Below are 25,230 nucleotides of genomic sequence, written 5' to 3'. Positions count from 1 at the left end.
ACAAACACTTTGTATAGAAAAACTACTTTTCCACGTACACGGCTAATACGGGTTTCAGAGTAGCAGCTGTGTTAGTCTGTATCTGCAAAAAGAAAAGGAGGACTTGTGGCACCTTAGAGACTAACCAATTTATTTGAGCATAAGCTTTCGTGAGCTACAGCTCACTTCATCGGATGCTGTAGCTCACGCTCAAATAAATTGGTTAGTCTCTAAGGTGCCACAAGTCCTCCTTTTCTTTTTGCGGCTAATATAAAACATTATAAAATGTTAATGAAGGAAATTACAAGACAAGACAGCTGGAAGATAAAAGGTTAATTTTGCTACCTCTATTAGAAGTATTTAGAGCATTATTTCTTTAAAAGGGAAGTGTTAGCTAAAAAGGAAATGTTAGTGGGACCAAAGTATAGATTTTTAAGGAGTATTTTCTTCAAGCTATCACTATTTCACTGATGGTTATACCCTCTTACAAACCAGTGCAAAATCAATGGGCCACCTGAGCGCAAGGGCAAGAGACCCCATGCCTCTCCCATACCTGCACAGAGAGTCCTTTACCAGTCAGTTCCAGCAAAACAATCAGGCTCAATTAGAGGCAGCCCATGAACGAGATAGGGCTGCATGCTTCAGGAGATCTCTAGAGCAAGCAAATGCTTGTGCCCGTTGTCATTTTGACACAGCCACTATCACAGAAAATAAATCTAGTTATTTCTGTTCATTAGAAGCAAGCAGTCCTCGCTCCCCTCCATTTGCCAGAGGCACATAAGGCTGTAACCTGAGCAGCCCAAGATTCCCCAGGCACCTGACCTGGGAGGGGAGTCTCCTAAGCCTGGGAATCCCCCTATCACACCTCCTCCCATGCCCCACGCGGATCCTGTAATTCCTTTTCCTAGCCTCTGTAAACCCTCCTCTGCAAGACTTAACTGGGCCCTACAGAGGCTGCCTTATCCCGGCCCAATAGCTCCAGAGCAAGCGGGCGAAGCCGGAACCTCTATTAAGAGCGCAAGTGGAAGTGGATGGGCGGGCTGTCTCAAGCCTTCCCAGTAACAGACACATGCCCTCTCCAATAAGCAGTGAGGATCGTGCGGCGCTGGCCAATGGCAAAGTAGAGGGCGGGATTAGCTAGCCAGGCGCCGGGAGCCTTGGTAACGCGCGGGCCGCATGTTACCCGCGCCTGTCTGGAGCGGAGGGAGTTGCCGCCCAGTGTCTGCCCCGCAGCCCTGAGCCCGTGAAGATGAAGATCGAGGAGGTGAAGAGCACGTCGAAGACGCAGCGCATCGCCGCGCACAGCCACGTGAAGGGGCTGGGGCTGGATGAGAGCGGCGCGGCCAAGCCGGCGGGGGCCGGGCTGGTGGGGCAGGAGAACGCCCGGGAGGTGAGAGGCCCCGACCCACAGGAGGCCGGGATGGGAGCGGGGGTGCCCAGAAGGCAGAAAGCGCCCCCGTGGCTGAGCGGCGAGGCCGTTGTTGCGGGGGGCTCTGCTGCCCGTTTGCGCGTCCCGCCCCCTCGCGCAGGGCCCCATCCCTTACCCGCGCTGGCGCCGAAACAACCAGCTGGGCGTTGAAATGTCCGGCCCGGCTGCTTCGTGGGGCCCCTGCCGGGTCTACTTGTTCGGCCCCCTCCCGCGGCCACCTGGGGGGGCCACAGTCCAGCTACTTAAACCTTTGTCTCTCCTGTGGGCCCGCTGGTAAAACCCCAGTTCCATGCGTCCTGCAGGCTCCTCAGTCTAACCTCCGCTGTGGCAGCTCACCCGTATAGCACTACGCATCCACAGATGTCCAAGCACTTTAACAACAGAAGATTGGTGCCGTCATCTGTTTCTTCTGGTGGGGAAACTGAGGCACAGAGAGGCACAGTGACTTGCCCAAGGTCCCACGGCAGCTCATTAGCATAACGTGGGTGGAACCCAGATCTGCTAACTCTGAGACCCATGTCTTATCCACTGGACCACGCTCTCATGTGTCTTTCTTTATACCTTAAATGTTTTAAGAGCCACTCCAGTCTCAAACGCTTATAGGTACATGTAAGAAGTTTGCGTTTACAGTAAAATGTCAGAACTCCTGGGCTCTGTTTGTACTTCTGCCACAGATTTTCATTGATTTGGGGAAATCACTTCTGTCTCTGCCTGAGTTTCGCCATTTATTACTGAGATCACACTTAATCTTAATGGTGTTATGAGTGGTAATTCTTATTAAGCACGGTGGGTTCCTCTGGAATGAAAGGTGCTCTGGCAGTGTAAAAGTATTATTGTGTCTAAACTGGTTGAGAATGCTCCTTTAGTAATCTTTAGGTGTTCTGATAAATATCTAAATTAATTTCTTTAATTTATAGGCTTGTGGTGTTATAGTGGAATTGATCAAAAGCAAGAAAATGGCTGGTAGAGCTGTGCTGTTGGCAGGACCTCCTGGAACTGGCAAGGTATTGTCTTTCTTCTCAGTGCTGAAGCTGTTCTCTACCACTCTATCTTAAATATAGTGGGGTCAAATATTTCCTAGTAATAATTTCAACAGATACCTTCTCCAGTTACTGGAACTTTTTTTAAGTATAAACTTGAGCCAAAGTTGAGCCAGTATTGATCCTTGCTCCAAATTGTATTTTGCCATGTTATGAGCATGCGGTGGCAGTGTCCCATTCTAGTGCCAACATTGTAAAAACCACTTTGCGTACATGAGTGAATGAAAAGGTAATATGAAGTGTGTGATTTTTAAAGAAAGGTCTTCTTAAACATATAAATTTGGGGTTTTAAAAGCATTTAAACTTTTGTTTTTTGCACTTTACAAGTCTTAACACCTTTCATACTGAATGTTAAAAAGACACGGCCCAATACTACTAAACTGTTTTATGACTAGCTTGAAGTGTTTTTTGGCAGTGCTTTATAATCCTTGGATAAAAGCCATGATGTAAGGGGAAAGTGCTACAGTTGTATATGAGAAAGTAGAGTGGGTAAGAACATAGGACCTGGGAGTCAGGATTCCTAGGTTACACTTCTCATTCTTCCATCATCTCATTGGAGGCACTTGTAGTGCTCTATTTATAAAATTGAGCACTGTGTGGCTTAAAAGAATATTTTTGAAGCACTTACAGATTCTTGGACAAAAGGTGATTTAATGAGCAAAGTATTTTAACCTTCTGGAGTGGCAATCGTCTTTTCCACAAGATCTTTTAGTCATTATACATTTATTTCTCATGAGAATTTTTAAGTGTGTAATAGTTCAGTCTCTCGAATTTTTATAGACTGCTTTGGCTCTAGCTATTGCTCAAGAGTTGGGAAGCAAGGTTCCGTTTTGTCCTATGGTTGGAAGTGAGGTATACTCCACCGAGATCAAGAAGACAGAAGTCCTGATGGAAAATTTCAGAAGAGCCATAGGTAAGTGTTAAAATAGAAGAAGAGTAAAGTGTTTATGTTTGGGTTTTTAAAAAAAGGAAAAAAAAATTTGAACAACAGAACACTAGCTTTTTTCCGTAGTTCTGGTGAGGGGCCATGTTTTCATGCTCCAGTTTTCAATGTTCTTCTAGCCATGTTTCATTTGGTCTTGTTCCTCATCTTAGCTGAGTCAGTATGGGTTTTCTGCACTTTGAAACTTAATGCAGTGTTCATGTCTTTGTCACCTCAGTTATTCCAGTTCATCTCCCTTCCAAAGTTGTGGCGGGGAAAACGTTTCCATTCTCTTGCCTTGTCCTCCAGGATGTTCTCCTGTTCCTGCATATTGTTGCTGGACAAAGTTAGAAAAAAATTCTCTTTAGAATCTGTCAACATGAGTCTTAGGTCTGGAGCGTTTTGTAGAGAGGGAAATGCTCCTCTTTTTCTCTTGACAACATTCTCAATCCTTGCTAGCCAAAAACTTAAACCTAAGTCTCCTACATATCAGTACTTTGCCTGACATTTTATTCTAAGTGAGCACAAGAAAATGTTCCATGCTAGTAAGATGAGTATCTTATTAAGTGGTAAATGCATTCTAGAATTAAAGAGGAAATTAACTTGAATTGTCTGGGTTTCATTTTATCTGAAAGAACAAAGTTAAATTTGCAACAAAAGATCATTGAGTCTTTAAATTAATCTTCTTATATTACTTTTATATGATTGCTACTGACAACTGATAAAGTCAGTCAAAAATTTCCCTTGGATGCATTTGGATTACATAAAGATAGCCTAATTGTTTTCAGTCTGAACACAGCATCAGTTAATTTCCATGGCTTCTATGTAGTGATTCACCATGGATTTCAGCTAGGTATTTGGTGAAGAATCTCTCTCAAGCCTGCAACCAAACAAAAGTGTCCCATTGATTTCTATAAAAAAGCAAATTTCAGTAGTCTAATCTGTAAGTTACCGTTAGGTTGGCAGAGTTTGCGAGGAGGGAGATCAGAGATGAGAGAGAGCAGTCTACAGTATTTCCTTGATGTGATGAAATTCCTTGTCAGAGCTTTGGAAACTTGAACCAGCAGATGAAACCTGTCTCCATATTGTCATTCCTAGAGATAGCAGTAATTTAACTCCCTCTAGTTAACAGCCGACCACATTGTTGGTGCTTCACATTCCCTGCGGGTCAGCACACGGATGCTTTTAAACGAAGAGTGGTGCTAGTGAAAGACTGAGATTCTTCTATTCCCTTTTGTTGAATTCCATGTCAGATTTACCTAAAGCAAGTTATTGTAAAACATTCCTTTGGGGAGATTTGTTTCTTTTAACACCACTTACAAAAAATCCAAACATATTTTAAAGGACTAATAATAAGCCCCTGTTTTACATGAAGTAAACACTTTTCAGTCATGCTCAGATCTAATTTTTTACTTTCATTGTCATAAAAAGGAATTTCTAGTGCATGTTTTCAGAAAAGGGTTTTGTTTTCTAATTGGAATAACCCCAATGCAAGGCATGTGATGACTGTAAGATAACACTTCTTAGGTGTAGGAGCAACTTGTCTCAAGTCTCACTGTGATCCTGATACTTACTGTGTGCTTTGTCATGTGATTCTTCACATAGCAGGTCACAACATGTGTGGCCTGTTATACATCTCATGCATAGCACTTTCAGTTGGTTTAGCCACTGCAGTGTTATTGAAATGATTCTGACTAACAGTCAAATACCCGAGTCTCATTCACAGGGTTTCTTATTCTTGGATGCAGCAAGAGTCTGCTGTGTTTGGGGACAGTACCCGTACGGACAGCCACTAGTGCATCAGATTCTCCAATTGTTCTGGGCCCTGCTCATTGACATGCTTCCTAACAATGTACCCAGTGTGGGTCCCATCTCTTGTTTAGATTGTTTTCTTTGCCATATTGAAGGTGCTCTCTGTCAGAATTATTATTGTCAGGATTCCTTAATACTAGAGTTATTATCAGGGTCTGACATGTGCTTGGTGCTGTTCAGGACTCCTCAAGACAGGCAGTCTCTGCTGTGGAGAGCTTATGGTTCATAAAAGACATAAAAAGACAAGATGTACTGGGACTAGAAGATTATAGGGCAATTCTGTCCTCTGATTTAAAAAAAAAAAAAGTAGCACAGATGTTAATCCTGTACAGAGCTTATTAGCATTTGGCAAAGATATTGACAGAATTTGTTAAAGCACAGTTACAGTCAAAAATCTCTCTTAAAATAGCCACTGCTTAAACAGTATATTTATTCCTTATGTCTCCAACCTATACTTGCTTACGTGGCAAATAAAATTTTACTCCTCTTAGTACTGTTAAGCCAATAAATACAGGACCCCATAAGTTCCATTTCTGGAATCATGCATCTGAATATAACCGCAGGAAATACCTCCATTAGAGAGCTCTTCGACCTAGATCATCTTCATATCTAAACTCCAAATTTGCCTCTTGCCTAAAATAAACCTTGCTCCTACTACAACCAATTAAAATCTCTAACAACTAAGGAGCAATAATAAACAATTCATACCATTGGCTAGAGCAACCACCATTAGCTGTAAATTTCTGTGATATGCTATCTTCCCTGCATCATTTCATGTTACTTAAATAATAAGGTGTTCAAAGCAGAGACTTGTTAATTTCTCTGTTAAGGCACACCCAAGACACTATATAGAAATGTTAAATTTCTGAAATTATATTCTATGTGGTGTGTATTGCAGGGTATTTCACAACAAAGATAAACTAACAATTCCACTGAAAATTATCAAACTCTTTAATTCACATTTATGTCTTACTTTAAAAATCCCATTCTTAATACGAGACCAGCAGGGGGAGACAGACCCATATTATTTTTGTCAAAATTATATCCCCCGCCATCAGCAACTCAAGATTACTGGTGAAGTGTCTGATCCATGTATTTATTTCAAAGCAAAATGTAAAGCTGCAAAATGTAAAGCTACAAAACAAGGGAACTTTTATAGGGTTCTGGTGACCTCCAGTCCTGTACAGAATGAGTTCCCTTGTATCTCAATACAGTCCACTTGTTGTTTTTGGGATGGTGTATGAACCTCATAACATATGTATTTTACAGTGCCTGTTGAGGAGTGGATTCTTTGAACTTTCATGTAGTTGGAACCTTTGCACAATAGTAGTAGTGGTGTTTATTCTTAGGATAATCTGACCATAAAACTCTCTCCACCCCATATTTAGAAATTTAAAATATAAATTAAAGATTTGATTATAGATGGCCATAGAGGGAGTACAGTAACCCCTCACTTAACGTCCTCTTGCTTAACATTGTTTCAATGTTACATCCCTGCTCCATTACAGAACATGCCCATTGAAAGTTGTGCAATGCTCCCCTATAATGAGCTGGCAACAGGCCCCCTCCCCCCCACCGCATCCCCCCCCGCTGGCGGACCCCACAGATCAGCGCCTTCCCCCTGCTCCCCCCGCCTCCTACCCATGACAATCAGCTGACTTGCTGCCTTCAGGAGGCTGGGGGGAGGAGCAAGGGGGCTGCGCGCAGCCTCCCCCTTGCCTCCTGAATGCCACAAACCAGCTGATTGCAGGAGACAGGGGAAGGAGGGGGAAGGCTGCGCACCGCATCCTCTCTCCTCCCCCCAAGCCTGAATGCTGCAAGACAGCTGATTGCCGCAGGCAGGAGACGGGGGAGCAAGAGGAAGGCGCTGATCCATGGGGTCCGCCGGCGGGCGGGAGGCACTGGGGGCGGTGTGTAGGGGAGCTGATGGGGGGCTGCCAGCCTGTTTAATACCTACATTAAATGGATTATTTAAAATGTATATAATGCCTTTTGTCTGGCAATAAATTTTCCCTGGAACCTAACCCCCCCATTTACATTAATTCTTATGGGGAAATTGGATTTGCTTAACATCGTTTCACTTAAAGTCACATTTTTCAGGAACATAACTACAACGTTAAGTGAGGAGTTACTATAATAGATACTATGGTAATGGGAGTCCTAGAGAAGTACACAGACTAGAAAAGTCTGCATATCTCTAAAGGGGCTCTACTGTCAGAAATCCAGGAGTGGTTTGAATTTTGCACACCACCAGAGGTCTCTTAATTATATATGTGGTCCATCTTTGGCTATAATATATTAATTTAAAAAACAAACACTTTAAATGTTAAACATTAACCTCTGTCAGAATCTCTTTAAAATAAAATAGTTAACATGCATTTTTATCTTTAACTTTGTTACATCTGATGAAGTGAGCTCACGAAAGCTTATGCTCAAATAAATTTGTTAGTCTCTAAGGTGCCACAAGTACTCCTTTTCTTTTTGTTACTAGAATCTCTAAAGTTACATGAAGGCATTGGTTTTTAAAGTCTCAGTGTCCCTAATACCATCACTGTTGGTCAGGATTTTGGCTTAAACTGCATGAATGTCCTTAGCTTTCCGATTAAGTGACCTGGGGATCAATTTTCTTTCCTACTAATATTAAAAAAAAACAAACCCAAGGTATTAATTTTATTTTCTAGTTTCCAAAGTAGGGAATTACCATGAAGTACATTGTAGTATGTAAACACCCTCAATGCTCTCAAGTTTATAGACATTGGCCAGAATGACTTCTAGATGGTGAGAGTCAAGAATAATTAAATGTAAATGGCCACTCATTTAAACACTGCAATTCATCTAAACTATTTCTTGTAGGATTGAGGATAAAAGAGACCAAGGAAGTTTATGAAGGTGAAGTCACAGAATTAACTCCATGCGAGACTGAGAACCCGATGGGTGGATATGGCAAAACTATTAGCCATGTAATTATAGGACTCAAAACAGCAAAAGGAACAAAGCAGCTGAAGGTATATATGATAAATTCTCTGGCATGTCATTCCGTGTCCCAGATATGCATCCTTGCACCTTTTGTTCCCATCTTACCTAATTTTGTTATCTCTAGCCTAGTACCAAATAAAGTTAAAAATAGCCCATTTCTTCCCCCTGTCACCTGCGTACTGGTAGTAAACAAGTTGACCTGTTCATATTATATAGAAATATTACTCTTGGGTCTCTTACTAGTACTTTAAAGACTTAACTTCAGATAACCTTCTGTGTTCAGCTACAGGGGGATTTGTTGATCCAGGGGTCCTCTGAAAACTGCCATTTCCCCCTAACTTTCCCCACCAAACACACACCTTCAGACAGCTCAAAGGATAGCTCAGACTGCAAGAAATGCCTGAGTGTGCCACTTTGATAGCATTACCAGCCCCATGGAATAAAGGACTGAACTCAGGAGCCAAATGGATCTGCCTCTCCAGGGCAGCACATTTTTCTGGTATGTGATGCTGAGCTTGACCCCAACTACAGCTCCATATTTATAACAACAATTAAATACACAAGAAAACATTTTTTTTTAAAAAAATTGGTACTCCACCTGAATATTGGAAGATAGCTTCTTGAAATCTTGCCTGTATTAGTGTATATTATTTCATATGTTCCTTGCCTCCTTTTTATGTTAAGGAGGAAGGTCCAGTGGTCTGAACATGTGGCTGGGAGCCAAAAACCCAGTTCTGTTCCTAAGTCAGACCCTGACTCCCTTTGTTTCTGTAGACAAGTCACTTAATCTGTACCTCAGTTTTCCTTCCCTATACAGTATATAAAATGGCGATAAGAGAATTTACAGCAGCATCTCTGCTGTTTAGCACGTATTGTCTTCTCTTTGTTCATTTTGAAGATGCAAAATAAGAGAATCCTTAGTGGAAGTAAATGAACCATCCACGCAAAAAAAACAAAAGCACATGCCATGTTCTGGCTTCCACCTTGCTCATTTAGTAACTGCATGTAGGAAAGAGAACAAAAGGTCAGTCATCGCGATGGTCCCTTCTGACCTTAAAGTCTGAGACTATGAATAAAAGGGTCACATCACTCCATAAAAACATAAAAAGACTTTTGAGTGGTCAACAGGTGCAGTTTATTCCAGAACTAACAGCTAGCCCTTTATAGGGTTTGACTAGCAGCCAAGAAAAGCACTGCACCCTGAGAACAAAGAGTATATCAGTATGAAATGTAAGGCATCCTCTTCCTGATATATACCAGCATCCTCACAACTTGGCATAATGCAATTTGTATTATAACATTAATTCATCAGAAAAACAGAGTAGGCAAGAAAAGTTTAAATACCCTCTGTAAATAAAAGTTAAGTAAAATAGTAAATATGGCTTAGTCAAAAAGCCTCTTGCTCAAATAGCAGGGGAAGTGAATAAGGAAATTTTACAATACCCTTTGTGCAGCCTGTTCTAGGTCTTGCCCTAAAGATTGAATTGAACCTCAGAATTTTCAACTTTGTGAAATGTTAACTTATTTTGTCTGACTGTCTAACAAGCTTTGGTTTAAATCTCTTGTTTCATGCTCATTCTGCAATACAATGGAACTGTCTAATCTCCCATGTTGTTTGTCTCCAGTTGGACCCCAGCATCTTTGAAAGTTTACAGAAGGAGCGAGTGGAAGCCGGGGATGTGATTTACATTGAAGCAAACAGTGGAGCTGTCAAGGTAAAGCCAAAACATGACTTGACTGTTACCCTGCTTTGTGTACTCAAAGAACTTCCAGTGTCCCTCTGCCAAAGGCCCTGTGACCTATTAACCTTATTTGGCTTGGGCAAGCTGGATAAGACTGTGTAAAAGAAAGGCCCGGGACTTCGCTGCTGTGGAGGGAGACATTCCTCCTGCCTCAAGACAGGGTGGTCATCCAGTTCACAATTAAGGTCATCTTGGCAAGGAAGCCATCCCTGCAGCTGTCTGAGATGAGCTTTCTTTCCTTTAACCTTTAAGACCAAGACATCTTTTCAAAAGGGAGGGAAAAAACCCAAACAACTTTAGTCATTCTCAAACTGAAATATGCAGTGTATTTAATCTTTCTTTTATCTCTGATATTTTCTCCACAAGATGTATGCATGTAGAAGGGAATACTGCATTAGTTAGCATTCTTTTTATATCTGATTTAAAATGTAGTGTACAGTGATACTTGCTGTTTAATGGATGAGCATAATATTTCGTATCGTATAATAAATCACCCACCTACAAAGAAGTCTTGAACAGTTCTCCCAATCTCTAGTTAATCTGCTGGATTTGTCCTTTAGCAGAAATTGCATACAGTTAAAAGAAGAGCAGAGGGAGGTGGAATATTCAGTGGGAAAATATCAGGTGTTTTTTAACAGGGTTTTTGAGCCTTGATCAGTAGATAGGATATGCATGTTGCTAAGCGGGGAACAAGGCATATTCTGAAGTGTCAACCAAAGCTTGTCAGGACTGGAATTGTGAACCAAGCCCTTTATCAACTGTATGTCACTCAAAGTCTTGGCAATGAAACTAACTGTATACGTGTGTTTCTCTTCCCCCTCTACCTCTCTTCTCCTCCTCCACTCCTCCACCAACCCTTTTCCACAGAGGCAAGGCAGATGTGATACTTATGCCACAGAATTTGACCTTGAAGCTGAAGAGTACGTCCCCTTGCCAAAGGGCGATGTACACAAGAAAAAAGAAATTATTCAGGATGTCACCCTTCATGACCTGGATGTGGCCAATGCTAGACCTCAGGTACTTGACTCTAGAGACTAAATCTGTGCAAAAAACTGTTTTAGCCTGAGGATGGGTACCAGACTAACCCAAGGGCATGTGGCAAAAGGATGAGAAGCAGGGAGGATGGGGCATGCTGCAGGCTGTGGGTTCTGCTCACTCCACTGAAAACATGCCACTATTGAAAAAACAGTAGGTAGCACCTTGAAACCCATCTTCTCTCCCTTTTCCTGCAGTTCCTGGCCACAGAACCAGCTCCATAAACGTTCAGGGAGCAATTTGCTTGCTCAGTCTTTGTGTATCTGCTCTTGAAACTCTTGGCAGCAAGAGTACATTTCACAGCCCCACAGACACATTGGTAGATGCTCTTCATCCCATCCAGCAAGTAGCTTTCTGGTGAGTGAAGGAATAGCCAGGGGCCACAAAAAACAAGAAAAAATGAGAACATGAACAAAGGACAGAAAGAAAAAAGAACAGCAGCAAGTGAGAAAGGGGGCAAAGCAAAAGAGGTGCAAGAATGAGCAATTGTAGAAAAAAGTGTCAGAGCATAGTACCAGAGAATACCAGGAGAAGGGGGTACCAACCAAATACATCGCAAGGATGGCTTCCTCAAAAGACGTCGGGGAACCGCTGCACTAGAAGCTAAAGCATAATCTGTGCTAAAAAAGACCCTAACTAACCAAAAAACCTAGGGGCTGAAGCTAATACGAGGTTTTTATATGGAGCTATTCCCATCACCACAGGAAGAGTAGGTTACTTTCCATCCTCAATACTTAAAGACATGAACTGGCAGCAACCAGCAGGTCTGCATTGTTTTTATTTTTTAAAATGTTCTGGATACACATTAACTTCCTTTGCTCTGTAGTTTATTGTTTCATCGGCCATGAAATGGGAACTGCGAACACTTTGATAAATGATCTTTGCTTGTCTAACTTTAGTGTAATTTCTGTAAGTGCCCCTGTATCCTTTAGAAATGTTTAGTAACTTAATATACTCCCCAGTTACTTGCAGTAGCACCTTAAGCTTTCTACAGTAGCAAACTTTTTGTATAGGGAGTGTTTTTTCCTCTTTTCCCCAGTATTGGGAGGTCACCACTTTGTCAAGCTGTGCTGTATACGGACAGTGACTTTAAAAAAAATAAAAATAAAAATTCATATAGGTTCTATACGTGAAGCAACACTCCCAAGATTGACATACCCACAATTTGACACTCCAGCCCCTTGATCTACTTATTTCAAAATAATCTCCCTTATAAACAAAAAAAACCCCACTAGACTCACCCTACAAAAATAAGGGAGTAAAAGTCTTAAAATCCCAACACAACCATCCATCTATTGGAAAGTTGAATACTCACAGTCCAAACAGGCAGCTCCAGCCTTTCTGCTCTCTGATCAGTTCCATTTGTGTGAGGAGGGAAATTGACAATGCTGTAGGAAAGGGTGTTAAACTTTGAGCTCTCTCACTGTTCTCTCTCAAGTCCAGACCTAAAAAGGGAGTGAAGAGGCATTCTTTTAACTAAAAAAGGATAAATTTGGAATCCCAAGGCAGTGACATGATAATGAGTTGGACAGTTGGATTAGAAACAGAATCGGCCATTGTTGGAGCTAAAATATTACAAAGGACCCCAAATAAATGATTATTCAACTTTGTATCCTAAAGGTGTAAAACCCTACCGTCTGTAATAGCCTGGTCCATATCAAACCTGGTGCATTGAGCAACAGCACAGGAAGGAGAAATTGTTGATCTCTAACTTTGCTTTTTCTAGGGTGGGCAGGACATCCTTTCCATGATGGGACAATTGATGAAGCCTAAAAAAACTGAAATTACAGGTATAAAAATTGCTTGCACCACATCTTAACCCTCAACATAAGCTATATATATGCCTACTAGACAAGGAGTTGAAAGAACTGAATTTATGTAGCAACTCTAATGGTGAATTATTTCAGAATACTTCAGAAAGTCACAAGTTAGGTGCCAGCAGTGCAGTGACTGGAATCAAATGCAGCACCGTTGTCCAAATAATAATATCCCATATGTTGCTTAAGACATTGGAGCCCATTTTATTGAGAGTGAAAGTTAGGACACTAGGATTTATCTCCCTGTTCTTTCAAAATGGTGCCACTTGATATGGTAGGGGACCCAAACATTCCATGAAGGAACAAACCAATACAATTCTAGAACTAAATTCTTCTTTCACCTTGGAGTGTGCTACCTTTCTCATATTATGCAACTGTACAATAGTTTTGCAAAGTAGCAAAATGGCTGTGAAAGGATCACTGTTGAGTGGTTCTGTGTGGCATTGATTCACCTATAGCAACAGCCCATGGACTTTAATATGGGTGTTATAAGTGGAACTGATTCTCTTCTTACCTACAAATCACAGAAGGAAAAATACCTACAGTAAAAATCTTCTGTCCTTTTTGCTTTGAAAGAAAAGGTGCTTCAACAAGTATCTTACTTAAATTCAGGTCAAAGTCTGTTTCAATACTAAAATTGAATGATGCTCTTTTGAAGTATTCCACCTCTTGCAGAGATCACCTTCCATATTCTAAAGTCAGACTATATGTAACATCTTGCACAGCTTTGAGATCCATATGTTCAAAAAGCTAAGGAATTATATTTTTGCTTATATTCAAATGTTACGTAAAAATAAACCAGCAGTATTTAGTTTTCCTTCCAGTCACGCTTGGGAACATGGTCAGAGTTCCTCACAAGCTATGCAAGTAGGAGAACTATCCTAGTTGAAAGTACTAAGAACTTGGCCTTCATGCAGATGATGATGCTTATACTTAGATGAATAACAGAATTCTTCTCGCACTCTCACAGTCTGATGCCTCAGTGTATTTTCACGTGTTTTAACTGTGGAATGTATAAATGTGAGATAGAAAACAATGGGTATTGTGGAAACATTGAAATTGGGAAGAGAGCAATTTTATACTGGATCAGACCTGAGGTCAGTCTTATCCAGTATCCTGTCTGACAGTGGTCAGTACCAGATGCTTCAGAGGAAAATGCAAGAATCCTGCAGTAGGCAGATGTGGGGTAATCTGCCCTGACCAGCCTATCGTTGCTGATCTCTTATAGTTAGAGATTGGCTTAATCCCTGACGTATGAAATTTCGTATTCCTTCTAAAAATTTAGCATTAATTTTAACTCTATTTTTTATATCTATGTACGTGTCCTGCCCTTCTTGAATCTTGCTAAGTTCTTAGCCTCAAGAACTTCATGTGGCAAGGAGTTCTATAGCCTAATTGCATGTTGTGTGGAGATATGGTATATTATTTTTGAATTTGCCACCTTTAATTTCATTGACTGTCTTGTATTACAATACAAATAGAACAAAAGTTCCCAGTCTAATGTCCCCTGTTGTTCATCTCTGTAGGTAAATCAACTAATCCTTTTAATCTCTCTTCACATGAGATTTCTGTGCCCTTAATCATTCTCAACACACTTCTTTGACCCCTGTCTTCATTTTGCAATATCCTTTTTGAGACAGAATGACCAATACTCCACATTATTTCAGATGAGGCTGCAGCATTGATTTATATAATGACTTAATATTTTCTGTATTATTCTCCATCCCATCCCTTGTGCATTCTTCATCTTGTTTAATTTTTTTTTTCCCCACTAAAGATTGGGCAGAGATCTTTGGTCTGTCCATGACAACACCTAGGTCCCTTTCCTGAGTTGATAAAAGTGAATTTAAAAACATTGTAAAGCATAAAGTAGTTCAAATTTTTCCCTACAATTTCCATTGCTTTGCATTTATGGACATTGAACTTTTCTTACCATCATGTTGCCCATTCTCCTAGCTTGGTTAGGTCCTCAGAAGTTCCTCCTAGTCCTCTCTGGACTTTGTCATCTGCAAATTTTGTTACCTCATTACTCACCACCCCCTCTCCAGATCATTAATTATTTTAAATGCTGAACCTAGTACAAAAGTTTAATCTTTTGCCATGATGAACTTTGACCATTTAACCTTATTCTTTGGTTTGTGTGTCCTAGCCAGTTTTTGATTCTTGACAATACTTTGCCTGTCACCCCATGGCTAATTGGCTTCTTTAGTAGCCTCTTGTGTGGGATCTTGTCAAAAGCTTTTTGGTGGGTAATCAGCTGAACTTGAGACCCCAGTGTGACCCTCTGGGCAAAAGGGCTGATGTGATCCTTGGATGCATAAACAGGAATCTCAAGTAGGGGTAGAGAGGCTATTTTATCTCTGTATTTGGCACTGGTGCGACTGCTGCTGGAGTATTGTGTCCAGTCCTAGTTTTTATAAATCGAGAAGAATATTGATAAATTGGAAAGGGTTCAGAGAAGAGTCACAGGAACGGTCAAATGATTGGAAAACATGCTTTATAATGATAGACTCAAGGAGCTCAGTCTGGTTAGCTTAGCAAAGAGAAGATTGAGTGGTGACTTGAGCATAGGCAATAAGTACTGACATGGAGACAAATACTTGATAATGGGTCCTTCAGTGTAGCAGACAAAGATATAACGAGATCCAACAGCTGGAAGTTGAAGCTAGACAAATTCAGACTAGAAATAAGGCATTTTTAAAACAGTGAGAGTTGTTTATCATTGGAGCAACTTACCTGGGGTTGTGGTGGATTCTCCATCACTGACAATTTTCAAATCAAATATTTTTCTAAAAGATCTGCTTTAGGAATTATTTTGGGGAAGTTCCGTGGTGTGAGGTATGCATGAGGGCAGGCTAGATGAGCACAGTGGTCCCTTCTGGCCTAGAATCCATCAATAGAGAAAAAGAAGTGTAAGACTAGTGAGACATAATTTTCTGTTGCAGAATCCATGCTGTGTTTTAATTTTGTTTTTCAAGTTGCTTTTTACACCATTGATGAGGGGTTGTGCTTACAAAATGGCCAGCTTTGTATACAAGTTCCAAGAACTGAAAGTGAGAAACAGTAACTCCCCCAGAACATGACTCTATATCATACTTTCATCTCTCTTACGCATATGAGAAAACATGGGAACTTGGGTCAATCTGACTCAAATCCCACAGAGACTTTGCATCACAATTACTCACCCATTCATGATAGGATATCAGTTTAGAATCAAGATGCTAGGAAAGTGGCATCCCCCACTTCAGTGTCTTAGGGTCCTTCCCATAGCTGCAGAGAGCGCTAACAGAACTACTAAAATGGTTTTCTTTCCTGTCTCTTAGACAAGCTTCGAGGGGAGATAAACAAGGTGGTGAATAAATACATTGATCAAGGCATTGCAGAGCTGGTCCCAGGTGTGCTCTTTGTAGATGAGGTTCACATGCTGGATATTGAATGTTTCACGTATCTGCATCGCGCACTAGAATCTTCTATTGCTCCCATCGTCATCTTTGCTTCCAACCGAGGAAACTGCATCATCAGGTACAGTTTTTAAAATTGAATTATACATAAGAGTTAGAATTAGCTGTCTCCATACCAAGAACTATGATCTTTGAATGCTTTCATCTTTGGTGCTGACACACCTCTGATGATCATCTGGATGGATCATGAGCCACACTGAATGCTCGAGGGCTGCACCCCAGGGAAAGAAAGATGACTGGGTTAGAGAGTTAGATGGAAGTATTGTTTCTTCATCTCGTGTTTCCAGGGACCCACCTTTCGATCCCTTCAGCAGCTGCCACTGGCAAGTTTGTTTCCTTGTTCTACTATAACTGCTCTCTTCTTTGGCTTCCTTTAATGTACACATCTCCTGCCTGCCCCCCATCTACATTCAAAACACTGCTGCTAAGATCATCTTCCTGGACCTTGTTTCCCCCGTCCTCGTTGAGTCTTTTCTCTGGCTCTCGTTTCTGCACTGCAACAACTTTTAGCTTATTGTTCTCCCCTTTAAAGCCCTTCTCAGCTTACTCCCTCCCCCACTTTGCACTTTTCTGTTCTATTGCATTGACTAGGCCTCTTGTGCTCCTCCAGCAATGCCAGCCAGTCCATCTCTCTCACAAGCGCACTCACTCTATCACATACTCACACTCTGAACTAGTCAATAAAATCACTCTATTTTCCCTCAGATCTCTTCAAGAAGCACTTCTACCATGTTGCCTGTGGTAAATTGCTAGTGGATAATTTCTAGATAAATTGCCAGTAGGGATTGATACTGATTTTGTTTTAATTGATTGAACCTGCAAACAGCTACTCTGTGTAATCAGATAATCTCACCCTTGTCCTCCCTTCCCCAGTCCCCTGTGTTTGGTACATCCACTTGATGCATCTGGTCTTCAACTGGAAAGCTCTTTTGAGGAGGGACCATATCTTTCTGTGTGATGGTCTGCACCTAGCACACTTTGACCTCTGGACACTACTGTATTACAAATATTAAAATAAACTGTGCAAAGAACAGCAGCCCTGGAGTGGGAGACCTAGAGAAATGGTACCACCATATGGCTTTTGGAATCACATAGCTGATTCTTACCCTATGTTTGAACAGTTGTTACTAACCGGGTTCAAGCATGGCTTCCCTCACCAGGAATTAGGTAAGGATTGGTATTGTATCTCCTTTGGACCCTGCAAAATACAAGGAAGACCTGTTTAAAGGATTGAATTCCCAAGCACCAGGACACAACTGCAGATACTGTTAAATAATTGACCTGGTAGTAGGGTATGTTAGTGACGGTATCTGTCATGTGGAAAGTCACAAAGTGAATGTCTTTCCTCTTGCCTTAAAAATGGATCATAGATTACTGTGGCAATACCTGAAAATCCATTGGCTTTAGTGTTTAACAGATCATACTACTAACCCAAGTATTTTAAATTGCTTTCCCATTTATATCTGCCTGCAGATGGCCCTTAACAGGATCAAGAGGTGTATCTAGACATTTGTATAATACAATTGGCTCTGTATCCTAATATGACTAGGAATAGCATTATATGAAAGCAGCGTGCCATCTACTGGTGAACATAGTGAGAGATGTTTTCAGAAATTTACTTTCTTGCTGACCCTTTGAATAGCTTCCTTTAGGGGGTCGTGAGCGGAGCCTGAAGCATTCAAATACTGGTACCGAGTCTGGAAATTGAAAGGTCGTCATAGTTAGCTAAGGAGTTCGTAGATCTAGAATCCTTGGTGTCACTTTTCCCTGGTAAAAGAAAATAAGAGTTCTAGGGACTATACTGTACGCTTAATGCACAGTCTTGCCCTTGCACCTCTCAGTCTGCTGGATCACTAACGTGGAATATAAACAACTACAATATTAGGTGAGGGGAATAAAGGAGATAGTATGGAAAACTGAGCAGTGTGATGGCTGGTTTAAGCAAAGAAGATGCTCTCAATGTTCAGTACTGCATATAATTTCTGCTTTATTGGTTAAACACTACAGCAAAAATAATTTGCTCCTTGCTGGAACGTGTACAATATACTTGGGAATATCAGACAGGTGTAGTATGCATGTTCTTTAGGGACTGACTAGCACTATGAGAACAAGCTATAAAGAAGCTGGCACCAGCTAATTCCCACCTTTCCGTATTGCTGTGTGAAATGATTAAGAGTGCAGGGGAAAGAATATTTTCATTTTAGGCTGTTCCAGGTTTAGCATACGAACTCCGGAGTCTGTTCCCCCTTGTCATGGACATAGTTCCCATTAGTATGTCTTGTGTGAGTGTGCCTGGTGGGAGAATAAACCCTTCTGTCCACAGCTTGTTTTATCGTAGCCTGACTCGGTTGCCAATATCTAAACCAGGGGTCGGCAACCTATGGCACGCGTGCCCTGCTCAGCCCACTGCCGAACCCAGGCCGGGACCCTGGCACGCAGGAGCTTGCCATTAAAAATCCTGCCCAACCCTGCCCATTCTTCTCCGCCCCCCGCCCCCCCCGGCGGGCACAGGGTGAAGAATCCTGGTCCTGCCAGTTGCTGCTGCAGGGCAGGCAAGTTCCCCCCTCCCCCAGCTCTTCTCCCAGCATGCTGGATTCCTGCCCCTCCTCCTTTCCCTCCCTGCCACCGATCAGCAGATGGCTCTTGTGAGGGAGGGGAGAAGCGGAGCCGCAGCGCGCTCGCTGCTCTGGGGAGGAGGCGGAGAAGAGTTGGGGAAGGGGGGTGGAATCATGGCATATCCCCTCCAGCCCCCTGCCGTGAGCCTCTCTGGGCAGGGGGCTGGAGCAACCCCACAACCTAGCCCACACCCCCAGCCTCCTGCCCTGACCCTTACACGCCCCCCACACACACCCAGCCCCCCCACCCCATGCCCTGACTCCTGCACGCTCCTCACACACCCCCAGCCCTGACTCCTGCACCCCACACACATACCCAGCCCCCCGCACCCTATGCCCTGACTTTTGCACCCCCCCACATTCCCACCTCCACCCTGGGCACCAAATGGGAGCTCCTGCACCCCCACCCCACATTCCCACCTGCACCAAATAGGAGCTGCCCAGGTAAGCACTCCACACCCAAACCTCCTACCCCAACCCTGAGCCCCCTCCCTCATTCTAGCTCCTGGCCAGACCCTACACCCCAACCCCCAGCCTGCTCCTTCACCCCCAGCCCTGTGCTCAGTGCACTCCCACCCTCAGCTCAGTGCAAAGAGAGAGAGAGAGAAAGAGAATGGGCTAGAACCAGGGAGAAGGTAGGTACCCACTCTATGCGGCCAGGGCTGGGATCCCAGACTGGCAGTGGGCTGAACATGGCCCTGGCTGGCAGGAGCCGGCGGACGGAACCCCAGACCGGCAGTAGGCTGAGCCACTCAGCCCACTGCTGGTCTGGGGTCCCAGCTGCCGGCCCTGTTCAGCCCGCTGCCGGTCTGGGGTTCTGGCTGCCAGCCCTTTGCCAGCCAGGGTCCCGGCCACAGGCCCCGCTCAGCCTGCTGCTGGCCTAGGTGAATGGAACCCCAGGCTGGCAGCGAGCTGAGCAGGCCGGCGGTGTAAGATCAGCATTTTCATTTAATTTTAAATGAAGCTTCTCAAACATTTTGAAAACCTTGTTTACTTTACATATGACAATAGTTTAGTTATTTAATATATAGACTTAGAGAGAGAGACCTAAAAAATGTCAAAATGTATTACTGGTAGGCGAAACCTTAAATTAAAGTGAATAAATGAAGACTTGACACACCACTTCTGAAAGGTTGCTGGCCTGTGATCTAAACCAAGCCCATGTGTTGAACTCTGAATGAGGAGTCTGACCTCTCGTGTATCTCTTTCAGAGGCACAGAGGATATAGTGTCCCCTCACGGAATACCACTGGATCTTCTGGACCGGGTGATGATTATTCGAACCATGCTGTATACGCCTCAGGAAATGAAACAGGTAAGGGCTGTATTAAATACTACTTTAAAAGTCTCTGGAATTCCAGCCTATAGAGAGGTAAGAGCTAGCACTTGCTTACGTGTGATGTTACATTGTAGCTATTTGATCTCTGCTTGGGTAGCAGGATTTACTCCCAGAACCATCTCTGTGCCATGAAGTCTCCTGGGGACATGGTGCCTAACTTGCCTTTCTGGGTTGGTTTTTTGGTGTGTGTGTGTTTGACCAGTATGATGAACTGGAGTGGTAGAGTCTGAATTTTGCCCACGAAAGGGCTGCATTGGTAAATTGGCTGAGGCTTGAAAGGCAAACCTTATCTCACAAGAAAAGGAGTGGATTGTTGTTGCCCTTATCTCTAATACAGAGGTGCTATTTACACAATCTGTAGGTTCCAACGTGCAGTGCTTTTTTGCTTAATATGAAATGGGGCATTATGGGTTGGGACCTTTGGTCTCTGCAGGCTGCACCTCTATGTTAAAGATGAGGGCGGTTGTGTTGTAGAACTCTATAGACTGCTCTTCTGCGACTCCTGCCCTAGATGTACTTTCTCTATCTTTATCCTACTTCTGTCTCTAAACTTCACAAAACCATACAGTACCTTTTTTTTCCCCCCACACTCCTGGGCGGAGTTCAGGAAGAGTTGTAGTGATACATTACTCAATGCCTCAAGACTTTCATGTGGGCCAGCACAATGTATTGTGTATTGATTATAATCCTTGGGTGCCATTATGATGCATCGTGTCAAAGATCTTCCTCATTAGCGTCTCAATAGCGTGAACTGACATGATACAGGAGCCATTACAGTTTATCCTGTCAATTCTTTGTATTATTTAGGAGATAGTGTCAATGGCAGGGAGCATTGTCACAAGATAATGGGCTCATGCTGCTGGATAAGTGCCAAGGTGAAGCTGAGGCATTTATCGAACATAAATGTAGAGGCAAAACCTCATTTCATTTGGTGTGAGGAGGCTTTTGTGAATTGCTGTTTCGAGGCATGCTCAGGATAGTTTTTGTGCACCTGAAAGGACAGCTGAAGCACTGTAGTGCAGATTACAATGGAAGTGGCCAGAGGGTACAGTAATACAATTGGGTTTTGTCTGTCTATAAAGCCAGTTTTAAAGTTCTGACTTGCTCTCAAAGCCTGGAGATTCAGTGAGGGTTGCCACTCTGTCCTGGATTTCTTCCCATTGTGCTTACATTTTCCTAGGATATGTTATGGTAGCAGCAGCATGTATTTTGAATTGCCTTTTGTAGAGTTGAACTATATTAAAATGTTAATTGACTTTGATAAAATATAAACTGGTGTGTGCTGTGCCATCACATTGGACACCCTCAAATGATCCCTGTAACCTATTAAATGATTAAAGATATAATATATGAACTGTCCACTCTCAGAAGTGTAGAGCAGGAACTGTGTGATTGCCATGACCTGCTTGTGTGGGGGAAAGACCACAACAGTGCTGTTCCTAAAGCCATATACAGAGTCTTGCTGATTATGCCCAATAAACCATGGCACTCGGTGTTTAATGTGTCCATACTTAGACAATTCTACCTTAAGGACTGACCTCCACCTCAGGAGGTTGGGAGCTGACGCAACTGAGTTTCATTCATGACCAAATCGAGCTGTTTAAGTTTAAAAAAAAATCGCACAAGCCTTGGTTGGGGGTGGAAGGAATCACTTTGTTTTTAAATTAAATTTTATATGGGTTTTCTCCCCCTTTTGTATCTTTTTTTTGGCTAGGAAAAAGCAGTTTTCAGAGGCAATGTGCATTTAAAAAAAATTTTTTTTGCCCTTGCAGGGGGTCACATGAGAACTTTGAGCTCATTTTTTGAAAATAGTGAAACTTCACTTTTGACTGATTCAGAAATGGTCCGTGCAAAACTTTCACTTATGCCTGGGTAGTTTATAGTATATGTAAAATGCTTCTTAAATTTCTGTTGAGTGATGTAAGTTAGCAGCTTGTATTCAAATTCCATTATCCAGCATTAGTCTGAGAGCAAAGGAATCCCATATATCTTAATCCTACAATGATGTGGAAGAAACTTGCTTTACAATAAAATACCAGCCCTCATTTAATATTAAACTCATATGTATTGTCACACCTGTACTTGCATAATTGGGACTTCTGTTCTTGAACTCTCTCACCCGAACGCGTCTTCCATTTTACAGCAGTTTTATATGTATTTGCTGGGTTTAGTGTTTTGATCTTATGTTCTTGTCACAGAGCAGTGCCTCTCACAAGCTAAAAAGTTATAAAAGTTGCTTTTTAATGTGGCATTAACTGACACCTCAAGGTATATTTCTGGAGCGTAGCAATAGCTGGAAGCTTGGAAAAGTGAAGTTGATTTTACAAGTTTTTTTTTTTTTTTTAATCTCAAATCTAACATTAATTTGTAACATTCTAAAAGCTGCTTCAAAATGTAATGTTTTTAGAGCAACTTCCTGCTGTGTCAAACCCCTCTCTCTTTCTTACTTTCTCTTCCCCCACTCCTGACTCCCCTGCTGCATTTTTATGGCTTTAATTTAAACGAGTTCTTCTTGATATCTTGTTTACAAAACTGCCAAAGTGAAAAATACCTGTATTATATGAGGCTCGCAGTTCCAGAGTTATCTCAGCACTACAACACAACATCATTATCCAGGCTGCCCCTTATCACTCAGCTGGTAATACGGACTGCTGGGAGACTTGTCCCACTTTTGTTACAGCTTTATACACTCAGGCTTATTGGTATTATCTTGCTCTCCAACTTTACAAAGATCTTCAAACTGGTACAAGCTTGCCACCGTTCTTGAAAGATTAGATTTTTCTTAGTGATTTTAGGGAGGGGCAGGTTTGAACCCTTATAAAGTAACTTTTTGATTTATTTTACCATCTTACTTATCAAGCGACTAAAAACTGTACGGTGTGGAGTGAGCAGCTGAGGGGAAAGCAGGGTTTGTAGGAGTGGGCTGTATAGCAGTGACTTAGAGTATGCATGATTGAGACTGGGGCATCTCTGTGCTTCTGTGTACACAGGACTCAGACTGCTGTTGTCAATAACTATGTGGTTGGAGTGATTTTCCCCTATAAGCTTTATACTAGGCTTCTAATTACTGAGTAGGCTTAACCAGCCTTGCAACATCATCATGAAACTTTACCAATCCATGCAGTCCCTCCCCTGCCCTTCACAATGATGATTAATGAAGTCCAGAGTTATTCAGGATGATTTAGGATTTTGCAGGGGGTGCGAGGGGGGTGTCTTTTGTTTTAAAGGATGCTGTGGATGTTTGAAATCAAAATCACATTTTTGTTTCATGTCTTATCTCTAAACAGGATATCCTGTCTGCCATTGTGTGCGTGTGTGTGTATTTAATTAACAAGCACGGTATCTGCTACTGTCCAGACTGTTACATGACTGCTGCAGCTTCACTTCTCCACCTTATATCTCCACAGATCATAAAACTTCGAGCCCAGATAGAGGGAATTAATATTAGTGAGGAAGCCCTAAACCATTTAGGGGAAATTGGTAACAAGACAACCTTAAGGTAAGTAGAGCCCATTGGAATTTTCTCACACCCTGCAAGGATTGGATCTGGAGGTGCTGTGGGATAGTACACAACACCCTTCCCAGGGTAAGAGTGAGCCTTAGTTGCTGGACAATGACCTCTAGCCCCCGAGGAATGGCTTTTAAACACTATCCAAAAGTGATAGTCCTCCCATTTTGAGGTACACTGGGCACTCCCTGGAATCCTGCTGCTCTTTTGTGCTTCTGGTACAGAGCTGTTTGGTAGGAATCTGACAAGGTTACTTGTACCCTTTTAGGAGTTTGTGCTGACGTGCTGGATTGTAACAGTTAATTCAGCCTATTCTCTTTGATCGCAGGTATGCTGTGCAGTTACTGACACCAGCTAACCTGCTAGCCAAAATTAATGGGAAAGACAGCATTGAGAAGGAGCACATTGAAGAAATAAATGAACTTTTCTATGATGCCAAATCATCTGCAAAAATCTTGGCTGATCAACAAGAAAAGTACATGAAGTAAAGCAGCTTGTTGCACATCATGTGCTTTGGAGTAACTTTTAACCCTTCCAAGGGTTGGCTTAATTATTGAAAGAGAAATAGGCAAGAGAAATGTTAATGGTTAATCGCCATTGGGACTGAAAAGTATTTAAATGGTAAGATGCTTCAAGACATGAAGCATAACAGCCCAATCTTCCTACTTTGCTGGCAAGCAATAAGATGCTCCCTGATGCCTGTAACATTTTATTGTCCCTTCTATTGAGTGTACATGAAATGGATACACGGACCCATCATTTTTGCTTGTCCTTTAGATTTGGTTACAAAAATGCTCTAGGCTCAGGAAAAGCCTCTTGATTTCTTTGAAGCTGATGCTTAAGAATAGTCTGTTTTCTTTATGAACTTTGTTTGAATTTGTCTGAACAAGAGTTCTTCCTTCTAAAAATTTTGCAGTGATGTTTGTCTGAAGTGCTTTTTAATAAAATATTTCAAATAATGCCTCTTGTGTTGCTTTCATTCTGCATGCTGATCTGCCTGAAGAAATGGCCTCTCGTTTCTTCTGACTGCAGAGCCATTGGCCATTATCTCTGAAAACTCATGGTGATCGGGGGAAGTCCCGGACGACTGGAAAAAGGCTAATGTAGTGCCCATCTTTAAAAAATGGAAGGAGGAGGATCCAGGGAACTACAGGCCAGTCAGCCTCACCTCAGTCCCTGGAAAAATCATGGAGCAGGTCCTCAAGGAATCAATTCTGAAGCACTTAGAGGAGAGGAAAGTGATCAGGTACAGTCAGCATGGATTCACCAAGGGCAAGTCATGCCTGACTAATCTAATTGCCTTCTGTGACAAGATAACTGGCTCTGTGGATGAGGGGAAAGCACTGGATGTGTTGTTCCTTGAGGCTTTTGACACTGTCTCCCACAGTATTCTTGCCAGTAAGTTAAAGAAGTATGGGCTGGATGAATGGACTATAAGGTGGATAGAAAGCTGGCTAGATTGTCGGGCTCAACCGGTAGCGATCAATGGCTCCCTATCTAGTTGGCAGCCGGTATCAAGCGGAGTGCCCCAAGGGTTGGTCCTGGGGCCAGTTTTG

The 25,230-nt window shown here is 42.3% G+C and overlaps 1 protein-coding gene and 1 long non-coding RNA gene across 2 annotated transcripts in view; one reads left to right on the top strand and one right to left on the bottom strand.

Moving 5' to 3' along the window:
* Positions 1 to 1,110: 1,110 nt before the first annotated feature.
* RUVBL1 (RuvB like AAA ATPase 1) lies at positions 1,111 to 24,635 on the top strand. The gene is made up of 11 exons (XM_048856885.2): positions 1,111 to 1,369; positions 2,326 to 2,412; positions 3,229 to 3,361; positions 8,036 to 8,187; positions 9,784 to 9,873; positions 10,768 to 10,917; positions 12,662 to 12,725; positions 16,076 to 16,274; positions 20,040 to 20,142; positions 23,574 to 23,665; positions 24,003 to 24,635. The coding sequence occupies exons 1-11, from the start codon at positions 1,229 to 1,231 to the stop codon at positions 24,160 to 24,162; spliced, it is 1,371 nt and encodes a 456-aa protein (XP_048712842.1). The 5' UTR covers positions 1,111 to 1,228; the 3' UTR covers positions 24,163 to 24,635.
* The window catches only part of LOC142072684 (uncharacterized), a 32,802-nt gene continuing 24,896 nt past the window's right edge, over positions 17,325 to 25,230 (bottom strand). Inside the window, exon 3 of the long non-coding RNA XR_012669204.1 lies at positions 17,325 to 17,411. This is a non-coding gene — a long non-coding RNA (uncharacterized LOC142072684). The remainder of the gene's footprint in view (positions 17,412 to 25,230) is intronic.

This window comes from Caretta caretta, chromosome 7 (assembly GCF_965140235.1).
Source record: "Caretta caretta isolate rCarCar2 chromosome 7, rCarCar1.hap1, whole genome shotgun sequence".
In the NCBI taxonomy this organism is placed as follows: domain Eukaryota; kingdom Metazoa; phylum Chordata; order Testudines; family Cheloniidae; genus Caretta; species Caretta caretta.
Note: the sequence above shows the minus strand (reverse complement) of the source record. Positions and strands in the feature narration are given on the sequence as shown.

What these genes read in the sequence shown, in the direction of transcription:
- RUVBL1 (XM_048856885.2), top strand. Translation starts at nt 1,229, where the DNA reads ATGAAGATCGAGGAGGTGAAGAGCACGTCGAAGACGCAGCGCATCGCC. An exon ending in AAGGAACAAAGCAGCTGAAG is followed by an intron (nt 8,188 to 9,783) that starts GTATATATGATA and finishes GTTTGTCTCCAG; the next exon opens with TTGGACCCCAGCATCTTTGA. An exon ending in TGGCCAATGCTAGACCTCAG is followed by an intron (nt 10,918 to 12,661) that starts GTACTTGACTCT and finishes TGCTTTTTCTAG; the next exon opens with GGTGGGCAGGACATCCTTTC.